The 11206-nt window shown below is 48.5% G+C and overlaps 1 protein-coding gene across 1 annotated transcript in view; it reads right to left on the bottom strand.

Annotated features, from left to right (window-relative positions):
* The window catches only part of mtus2a (microtubule associated tumor suppressor candidate 2a), a 60597-nt gene extending 50305 nt beyond the window's left edge, over nucleotides 1-10292 (bottom strand). The window contains exons 1-5 of the mRNA XM_063204211.1: nucleotides 9958-10292; nucleotides 9415-9783; nucleotides 8294-8509; nucleotides 5092-6106; nucleotides 4299-4575 (exon numbers count right to left, since the gene is read on the bottom strand). Coding sequence (XP_063060281.1) covers nucleotides 4299-4575; nucleotides 5092-6106; nucleotides 8294-8509; nucleotides 9415-9783; nucleotides 9958-10292 — 2212 coding nt within the window. The remainder of the gene's footprint in view (nucleotides 1-4298; nucleotides 4576-5091; nucleotides 6107-8293; nucleotides 8510-9414; nucleotides 9784-9957) is intronic.
* Between the last annotated feature and the right edge of the window lie 914 nt (nucleotides 10293-11206).

Below are 11206 nucleotides of genomic sequence, written 5' to 3'. Positions count from 1 at the left end.
CACTCCACAGAAAACATGTGCCACATTGAGTGAAAGACATCTGTGGCAACAATCTTTTTGTGATGTTTTGTGGAGTAGAGTAATTTTCAAAACCATACAGCTCATCCAAGCTGCTCTGTGTATAATTTCTATATTTGTTATACTTTTTACTTTGTTATATTATGTACTGCATTTGTTTACATTTAGATTTCAATGTGTAATGTATCCGTTATGCTTACTGGGTGAATATCCACAATAAATGCTATTAACCTCTATTAACCTGTAATGTATTACTAAAGGTCATAGTAGTGTAGCACTATAATTAACTTTCAATCTCTATTACAGCGTGCCACAGGAGGTACAGCGTGCTTTAAGGGGCTACCGTGCTATCAACACATTCAGCTGAAAATAGTGGTGGCAGTAGTAGTTGTCAAAATGTTGAGAGCCAACGCGGGCTGAGAGTGTGAGAGGTCTCTCTGCAGACGCAATAGGCCACTTGCCCATGAACAACCACAGAGCTCCACACAACCACACAGCTACACGAATCCCATGATCTATGTTCCCACAGCTCTAAAAGAAAAAGTCAACAATGGGACGAAAAAGTCAACTCTTTCATAAAGGGCACTGAGTTTATTCAGTCCATACAGTACGTAACTATACAGCAACTAATCAGTGGCACATATTGAGAAATGCACTGCAGCGTGCATGTCTGTGTTCACAGAGATGCTCAGCAGCATTTTGGAATAATATAGTGATATGGCTCGCGTTTTAATTGCTTTGCACTTCAAAGGCAAAACCCTGCCCAATCCTCCTCCCCATCCCATCCCATCCCATCCCATCACTGCAGAGAGGGGAAGGGGAAGGCAGTAAAGAGGAGAGAGGAGAGAGGAGAGGGGGGGGGCATCAATATGCATGCTGGGGGATTACTACCAGCCTGCTGCTCCATGATAACCAAATGGAGATGAGATGATCTGGCTTCGGGTCCTTTAGATGGGGCTGCTGCAGTGCACCCATCCCCTCCTGGGGAGGGCAATGGGATGAGATATGGTGGGGTGGGGTGGGGTGGACTGTGTTGGGGTGGGATGGGGTTTTTTTTTTGGGGGGGGGGGGGGGGGGGGGGGGGGGAACTGAGGTGGGATAGACGTAGGGTGGTCTGGGTTGGGGCAGGAGTGGGGGTTGGGAGGGTGTAGTGATGTTGGTGGTGGTGGAGTGGGGGTTGGGGGGGTTCCATGGAGGTCGGTGAGTACCCATATTACTGATGTTAATTCATGAGGTTCATGATCCGAATTAATGAATTCATCTAATTCACTTAAAGATTCAGTGACTGTTATTCATTCACTCACTTGTGCGCTCGTTGGCTTGCTCTCCCCCCCCCTTGCCTCGCCTGGGGAGGGCACCAGTGTTGCCAGATTGGGCTGTTTCCTGCCCAATTGGGCTGCTTAGGATGGCTGTGTGCGGGTAAAAATGGCATTTAGCAGAAAAACCCGCCCAATTTTTGCCATAGAAATCAATAGAATTGGGCGGGATTTTTCTGCTTCTAGGCGGGTTTTGAGCATTTTTTGGGCTGGAAATCATCAGCCTTATCTGGCAACCCTGGGGAGAGCACCATAATAGATTCATGTGAACTTGGATATGAACCCACCTACTGCAGTAGAATAAGCCCGGCAGCTTTAGCTTTGGCTCTGGCACATTTACCACCAGTCAGCTAAACCCTGGTTGGTTCTCCCCTTCCCCTTCCTCTATCTGCATCGCTAGCATGATTACGCCAACACTGCGCATACATGGATCACTTTGAAAATGCCAAACCTTTAGGAAAGTGAAAAAGAGTGGTCTTACATAAATGTGACGTCTAATAGCACGTATCAGTCTTGTGTCTTGTGTCACACGCATGAATGCACACACACACACACACACACACACACACACACACACACACACACACACACACACACACACACACACACACACACACACACACACACACACACACACACACACACGCAATGCGTACCCTCATCTGTCACCATTTCTAATGTATAAAGCCACATCTCTGCATGTTTTTTTGATATTAGCTTCATGATAAGTCTGAAACGTGCGAATGAGCCTAGTAATTAGCTCCGACTGCTGTGCAGGGCTATTTTTTTTGGTGAGGCAATCCCACAAGACACAGGGATCAAAGCGAGGGGGTGATGAGCACTGACGTATACACTAATAATGAATCCCAGCAGTCTGTGGTGCCTCCATGCAGGGCTGCTGACAGCTTTGGCCAGGCCTGGGACAAAATCAACTAAAAGCCACCCCCGACCAAATACATTAAATATAACGAGGACTCAATTCTGGGGCCCCTTTCTCCCTGTGCCTGGGACAACTGACCCCTTTGTCCCCCCGCCTCCTGTCGGCCTCCCTGCTTCTATGAACAGCAAGGCTGAAACGCAGCTAGTCAGTTAGTCAGTGTTGGGGAGATGTTCCCTACAGGGCCAGCAGCAGGGGTCCACTACTGCAGTGGTTCCCAACCTATGGGTCGGGACCCACCTTATGGGTCGCCAAAGATCCACAGGGGGTCGCGGAGCCCTCTTGATTTTAAGGGGTTTCATTTTCAATATATATAGCCCATGTTGAATAAAAGACAAAGCATTTGACTAATAAATGCATAGAAGCAACAAATTGTAAGTGCTACATTAAACATTTATTCTATATTTGACCAAAGACGAATTGAGGAATAAAATAACTAAAATTAGTTTTTGCAGGAAACAGAGGGCATCTTGTGACTCCGTCTCGTGCGGGCGCTCGCGTGGTTGGGTCACCAAAGCTTACAATAGTAAAAACATGGGTCCCTTAAGAAAAAGGTTGGGAACCACTCCACTACTGTACTGAATACCACCTGATAGGGCTGCACGATTATGGAAAAAATCATAATCACGATTATTTTGGTCAAAATCATAATCACGATTATTTTGGTCAAAATCATAATCACGATTATTTTAGACAAAATCATAATCACCATTATTGATTTTTGCCGTTTTTTTGGAAAATTATAACAAGATGAAATTTAACCAATAATGAATTGTATTGCCACTATTGCCACAATTAAATCACGATTGAAATCATGACTACGATTTCACTATTATCACGATTATTTTCGATTAATTGTGCAGCCCTAATACCCGACATACCCGCTCATGCTGGAGGAATAATATAAGAGGAGACATTTGTGTCTGTGGTTCATCTAAAGACAGTATATGCATTTCCAGTAGACATTGGGCCTTATTTATCAAGCTATCGTAGAACCCGTCATAGATATGAGTGGAGAACTCGTTGTACGACAAGGCTCACGTGAGTTTTACTAAAAATGCGTACCACACCAATCCCATGGTAAGAACGAGCGGCTGTTGATAAATCCACCGTCTGAAAACCATTGTAATTGGCATAATCACACATTCTCTAAAACGGCAGGAAGGAGGAGACCGTACCCCTGAGTTTACAAGATGGAGAAACCGTTTCTGGTTGATTGACAGTTTGAAATTAGGCATTACAGTGAGGTAGACCACAAAATAACACGTGGGAATAATATATATATGAAAGTATTACGATATTTGGAATGGTTGACTAGGGATTGGACTTGCACTTTAATGTCTGTATGTCTTACTGTCTATGTTCATAAAGATTGTCTATGTCTGCTTAGGAAAGTAAGAGTTAAGGAAGTAAGAGTTATTTCAATTATTTGCATGATCAGAGCATGAAAAGAAATTGACAATAAAGCCAACTTGACTTGACTTGAGTTGAATGGTAAAAAATGATAAGTGACAGGTAGATTTTAGAATCTATTGTACGTACGTTCCACAGTGACTGGTGACGGATAAATGAGTTCCACCTATAGCCTCCATCCATCCATCCATCCATCCATCCATCCATCCATCCCTCCATCCATCCATCCATCCATCCATCCATCCATCCATCCATCCATCCATCCATCCATCCATCCATCCCTCCATCCATCCATCCCTCCATCCATCCATCCATCCATCCATCCATCCATCCATCCATCCATCCATCCATCCATCCATCCATCCATCCATCCATCCATCCATCCATCCCTCCATCCATCCATCCATCCATCCATCCATCCATCCACCCATCCATCCCTCCATCCATCCATCTTCCCATCCATCCATCCATCCATGCATCCTTCCATCCACCAATCCATCCCCCAATCCATCCATCCATCCATCCATCCATCCATCCATCCATCCATCCATCCATCCATCCATTTATCCATCCATCCATCCATCCATCTATCCATCCATCCATCACTGCCTCACCTGCTGTGTTCTGGGGCGCTGGGACCACTGCCTGCACTGGCTGGTTCTGACCCGTTGTGAGAGGCGTGCGGTTCTTCGTGCTGGTGGTTCCGGTGGGGCCCCTGACAGCCCCTGCCACCCCCAGCTGGGGCCTGAGGGCCCTCGGAGGGGCCCCGTCGGGCCCTGAGAGGTGTCCAGGGGCCATGCCCCCGAAATGAGACGGGCCTCTGCACCCCTGCAAAAACATGGGCGTGGCAGGCATTAGAATCAGGTCAGGGGTGTAGATTGACGTCATCATCTGCAATGGCACAGTTTTTTGGACCACGTGCATCTAATTGTATAAGCATTGCATTCACTCATGACCTAGTGCTGAATGAAATGTGTATGTTCATAGTATGGCGTAGTATACTGTATGTACATGGTATAGTATACATATTATAGATATAAATCCTTATACTTAAGAAAAAAGTGTACCATTAGGATTACTATTATGGAGAGAGAGAGAGAGAGAGAGAGAGAGAGAGAGAGAGAGAGAGAGAGAGAGAGAGAGAGAGAGAGAGAGAGAGAGAGAGAGAGAGAGAGAGAGTATAAATAGAGGAGGTTACGATAGTCTTCAAATGCTCACCCCTCCAGCCGTGTACTTGCTGTTGAGTGACCCGTAGTAGTTGTCCGTCCTGCTACTCTGCTTGTGGGGGATTGTGTAGGTGGGGGCCCTGACCCCACCACCACCCGTGCCTGCTGCTCCTCCTGCTCCTCCTCCTCCATTCCCACCTCCTCCACTCCCACCTCCTCCACTGGGGAGGAACTGGGGCACCCTCTGCATCTCGTGTCTGTACTTGTCAAACAGCAGGTTTGAGGCACTAAGCGCCGGGGGGTTCTGTCGACTCTGCGCCGACTCGGCGGGGGCCCCACCACAGGAGGAGGAGCCCAGGCGGGAGGGCAGGGACGACACCTGGTGGGCGTGGTGCTGGGGGTGGTGGGGGTGGGTGTGGGGTCCCTCGGGGGGCCTGGCCGGCGAATTGCTCTTGCGCACGTAGGTGATGATCTTGGGTCGCACGGTTTTGGGCTTGGGCGGGCACTTGGGTGGCGAGGACCTGTTGTCTTGGGTCCCGGGGGGTGGGGGGCGGTGGTCAGGCAGGGGCCCTTTGGGGATGCCCGTGCCCACCCCAGTCCTGACAGGGGCGCGCAGCAAGCTGTTGCTGCTCACGCCACCTGGGGGTGGAGGGTGGTGCCCAGTGCCAGGGTAGCCCCTCTGCACGTGTGGTTTGGGGGGTGAGACGGAGACCATTTGGGGGTGTCTGCGCGGGGAGCCCACGTCCCGGGGTGACGGGGGGGACTGGGAGCCACTGGGACTCCTGCACAGGCGCGGGGTGACGGGCGCCCTCCTCTCCAGACTGGAAGGGCCAGGCGGAGGTCCTGAGAGCCTGCCCCCCACCTTTAGTGACCCTGAGCCCTGAGCTGACCCCCCCTGGGAGCTGCCATTCATCTGATACCCTGTTACCCGGTGGACGACATGCTGGTTTCTGCTGTTGGCATGAGACAGGTCAGCGGAGGTGTAGCCTGGGTGGGGGGGGACATGGTGTTGGTGTTGGTGTTGGTGTTGGTTGTGTGGGTGTGAGGAGGGAGGCGGGTCGGGAGCCCATGTGGGGTGCTCCGGTTTGCTCTCGGACAGGAACGGCCGAACGAGCTGCCGGCGGCATGGCGGAACTCTTTCGTCGCAACTTTTCTTCCGGTCGCCGGAGGAGGAGGAGGAGCCGTTTGCCTGACGCGCGCCTGACGCCGCTTCCTGCCTCCAGTCGGACCTCATGCACTGCTGCAGCTCCTCCAATCTGCAGGAAGATAGAGGACGGGGGAGGAAGACAGGAAAGAAGGAAGGAAGATAGAGGGAGGGGAAGGAAGATAGAGGACAGGGAAGGAAGAGAGGAAGATAGAGGAAGGGGAAGGAAGAGAGGAAGATAGAGGACGGGGAAGGAAGGAAGGAAAGAAAGAAGAGAGATAGAGGAAGGGGAAGGAAGACAGGAAGGAAGGAAGGAGAAAGGAAGGAAGGAAGATAGAGGACGGGGAAGGAAGATAGAGGAAGGGGTAAGAAGAAAGGAGGGAAGGAAGGAAGGAAGATAGAGGACAGGGAAGGAAGGGAGATAGAGGAAGGGGAAGGAAGAAAGGAAGATAGAGGACGAGGAAGGAAGACAGGAAGATAGAGGACGGGGAAGGAAGACAGGAAGGAAGGAAGGAAGAAAGGAAGATAGAGGAAGGGAAAGGAAGGAAGGAAGGAAGAAAGGAAGATAGAGGAAGGGGAAAGAAGAAAGGAGGGAAGGAAGGAAGATAGAGGACAGGGAAGGAAGAAAGGAAGAAACGAAGGAAGGAAGGAAGGAAGGAAAATGCACTGTGTTTATATAATGTTTTTTTAACGCCAAGGTAGTCGCATCGTTTTTTTTTCAGTATTAAATTATATAGGACTCAAACATCATAGTCAAAACACACACACATAGTGCTTCACAGTCGTAAACAAAAACACAAAAAATAAGTCATATGTTTTACAGGTTGGCCAAAAGCCAAGAATCGAAGCGTCACGGATCCTGGAGTATGCACCAGGGGCCCTCTGAGGTTGACGTGATGTTAGGGTTCAATACATTATATTACACTTAGCGAAGACCTTTATCAAGAGCGACATGCAGCCATTTTAAGTACAGGGTATTGGTTATAGTCCCTGTAGCAGTGAGGGGTTAGGTGCCTTGCTTAAAGCGATGGTTCGGAGTAGAATCACCCTAATGCCATTTGAACCGTGACACCCATCCACCTTTACACCCGAAGTGTTTTCTGCCGCAGGCTTACATCAACAGAGTTGCCGTGTTATTCGATGTTTATTCCGGATAGCTTGACTCAAGCGCATATGGATCCTGGGCACCGTCTCCAAACTTTCCCCACAAAAATAACATGTCATGACACCAAACTTCTACAGTATAACAAATGTGGTTTGTACTCACAAAAAGATGAATTTGAAACTTTGTACATAGTCCAGGAGTTTATTAGTAACAACACACGAGACGATTAGCTTTTCTGCTGCTAAACATCCGTCGACGTCACTTCCTCCAGCTGGGACTGTCCACTTATTGTAAGGTTTGTGTTTTAGTCCACAGCCAGGATATATGCACGAGTGTGGCATCGTAAACGTGGTAAAATTTAAATCCGAAGTGGTTAATTTCTAGTTGTAGCGCAAGCTGTCTTTTTGAGTTTTCCGCCTTCCGGACTCACGTGTATTTGTTTCCATCAACAAAGTCCCAGCTGGAGGAAGTGACGTCGACGGATGTTTAGCAGCAGAAAAGCTAATCGTCTCGTGTGTTGTTAGTAATAAACTCCTGGACTATGTACAAAGTTTCAAATTCATCTTTTTGTGAGTACAAACCACATTTGTTATACTGTAGAAGTTTGGTGTCATGATATGTTATTTTTGTGGGGAAAGTTTGGAGACGGTGCCCAGTATCCATATGCGCTTGAGTCAAGCTATCCGGAATAAACATCGAATAACACGGCAACTCTGTTGATGTAAGCCTGCGGCAGAAAACACTTCGGGTGTAAAGGTGGATGGGTGTCACGGTTCAAATGGCATTAGGGTGATTCTACTCCGAACCATCGCTTTAAGGGCACGTCAGCCATGGAGTGATTCAGATAGGGAGTGGAAGGGTGAGTTACGAATCTGCAACCCTCTGACCAAAAGCCCATCTTCTTAACCACTAGGCCATGGCTGCCCTGTGGCTAGATATTTCACATTTGTAGATATTTCGCAAATAATTGACTAATTTCACATAGGAATTGCAACACAGTTTTGATAATCTACTAGAGTTGAGACAGGCCAATTCATTTCACAACCAGATCAGAAAGTAGAGCATTTATCATATCATTTCCATCTTGGGGATGGTGAGGGGCCCCCTAGAGGTCACGGGCCCCGGTGCAAACGCACCTGCTGAACCTGCTGCCATAGTAACGACCATGACTACATGACGACAAAACAAACAAACCTCTGCTTAGGTGGCACCAGTCTGCTGGGCAGGTGCTTCCTGTTTGCGTTGCCTTGTGGGAGGCCGTAGGCCTGGGCCGCCCTGCCTGCCTGAGGCGGCATGCTGTTGTGGTTCAGGTCCACCTCCAGGGGGCGCTGGTACTGCTGCTGCTGCTGCTGCCGAGCCCTGAGACTATGCGCTGAGGTAGGGTAGGCAGCATAGTGGTCTGCCACGCTTCTGTGAAATACAATGAGACAGAACAATCAGTTGAGAAGTACATATACCACGATAAACAGTGTTTACTTGTGTGGTACAAAAATACACTGGTGTGAAAAAAATGTATGCATTTTAAATACATTAAGTTGAGTAGAGGGCCTATTGGGATGTGATAAGGCCTTCTAAATGCCATAAACATCTAACATTAACACAGCATGCAAACTGAACAGTGCTCCACTACTGTATGCTATACCAAGAGTGTATGTTATAATATGGCAGGAGCTTACATAGCAAAAATACTTAGTTAAGAGTGTAGAGTAGAATAAGGATTTGCATAATAAGATGTTAATTAGTGATTTATAATGACTGGAAAATGGTATGCCAGTACCAATATGTGCCAGTACCATGGTTAATATGTGTGGCCTAATCTTAAAGTGCTACCAAGATGAAGGGGTTAGAAGATGTTAAAGGGGTATGCCACTATTTTGGGGCTTAATACAGTTAAAATCGTTGGACAGGGTTTATAAAGGTGGCAAAGTGTCTTATTTTTCATGTAAGCCATTGTCTTGCTTTAAGACAAGTTAAAAGAGGGAGCATGTCGCTAAGCTAGTGAAAGTCAATGGATCCGTGTAGTATGCTACATGCTACAGTGATCCATTGACTTTCATTAGCTTAGCTACATACTCCCTCTTTTAACTTTAACGCTTGACATGAAAAATATGACACTTTACCACCTTTATAAACCCCAGCCAACGATTTTAACTGTATTAAGCCCCAAAACAGTGGCTTACCCCTTTAAGACAAGTTAAAAGAGGGAGCATGTCGCTAAGCTAGTGAAAGTCAATGGATCCATTGCTACACGGATCCATTGACTTTCACTAGCTTAGCTACATAAATAAATGAATAAATACAGTAAAAGGGCATACTGGGCTGTGGTGGTGACACTGCCAGAAGCGTCCAGGGCGCTGGCCAGGCTGCTACTGAGGGTGGGCACGGCAGACAGGCCGGCGGAGGCGAACACGTTCCCCTCGGAGCTGGAGCGAGCCTTCCTCAGGCTCTCGGAGGCGTACGCCAGCTGATCCGGATCCTCCAGCCCGGAATCCAGCTCCTCCATGCTGCCCGCTGCGGCCCGCCAGTGGTTATTGTTGTTCTGCTGGTAGCTGCTGGTGGTATCGACAGACAGACCATAGTCTCTGTTGTCGTCCCTCCTCGTGTCGGCTGGTCCATAACCTCTATTGCTGATGCTGTGGCTGGTGCTGGTGGTGGTGATATTGGTGCTAGTGGTGCTTGTGGTCCTGGGATGTCTGTCCAACACACGCACACCTCTCATTTTCTTGCGTCCTTCTCCTCCTCCTCCTCCTCCTCCTCCTCCTCCTCCTCCTCCTCCTCCTCCCTCCCGGTGGATGACGTTGTCGTCTCGGCATTCCTGGCTCTCTCTCCGGCCTCTCGTCAGCAGGAAAGCCTCCAGCTCTTCCTGTTCCAGCAGCCGGAGCTGCTCCAGGTGCACCAGCTCCTCGCATTGGTCCGTGTCGGCGTCCCACAGGATGATGCGCTCCCTCTGCGTGTCTCTCTGGGAGACCAGCGGTGGCACGGGGCTGCCGTCCCCCTTCTGCCACAGGATCTCCGCGGTGGTGATGCTGCCGCCGTCACCGCCGCCGCCGCCACCGCCACCGTTCTCTGTTTCCAGGGAGACATAGTCGTTGGCGTTGGGGTCAGCATCGGCATGGTGGGCTGTGGGTGCGGGGTGTCGTTGTGGTGGGGAGGGGGCCTGGGCATGATGCCGATGTTGTCCGTTGCTCTTCATCTGCCCGGGAGTTTGTCGTCTTTGCTCCTCAACGTACCGCCGCTCCAACCCCTTTCTCCTTCTTCTGTTCCGTCACAACAAACCTGCTTCTGTTTTTTCGTCTGAAGGTCCGCAGGTGGATAGCCACAGTCAAAGAGAAGAGTGTTATATTCTCTCTCACATGCTCTCTGCCTGCTGGAGCTGGAGTAAGGTGGGCCTGAATGCAGTGCTTGTCTCGGTGGATGTCTTAAGGCAGCAAGGTCCCCCGTGAAGCATGTATGTGGTGTCTGAAGATGCTGACTAGCCCTAATGTTGCATTGATGAAGAGGACCTGGGGAGAGAGACAAGCAATCAATTAGTCTGTAAACCCGAGACAAGCTAGAAATCAATCAACTCAATCACTCAATAAATTCTGCGTCACTGTTCACTGTACTGGCAAACCACAGAATTAGACCATTATGCGTATGTAGCGTACTTTTTTATTAGTTTCTTTTTTCAGACTCCATTGCATAATTGTTAAGAAAGAGAAAAACACACAGACACAGTTAAACACGGATTTGAAAACGGATAGAAATTGGCACCAAAGCATTGAATCACAAGCCTCCGCCTACAATTTCATACAAATGTGCCCTTTTGTGCCCCTTTTGTGTCCTTTTGCGCCCTGTGTCCCTAAACCATAGATTACAAAAGATTACAAAAACGTGGCCCACAAAATCCATTTAGTTCATGTACCTATTAGCGTGTGAGCAAAGCAAGATTTGGTGCAAATCCATTGACCCGTTAAAAATGTATAGCAAAAAAACTATCAAAACAAAACAAAAACGACCAAACAATACATTACAGTCAGCAATGCGATATCAAAAGCACATGCTAGCATTGAAATGGTCCAATCTGTCTCTACATATCCGTTACAGTACAGTACTGGCCCTCCATAT

Source organism: Engraulis encrasicolus, chromosome 7 (assembly GCF_034702125.1).
Source record: "Engraulis encrasicolus isolate BLACKSEA-1 chromosome 7, IST_EnEncr_1.0, whole genome shotgun sequence".
Classification (NCBI taxonomy): Eukaryota; Metazoa; Chordata; class Actinopteri; order Clupeiformes; family Engraulidae; genus Engraulis; species Engraulis encrasicolus.
This window is presented reverse-complemented; position numbering and strand designations above follow the sequence as displayed.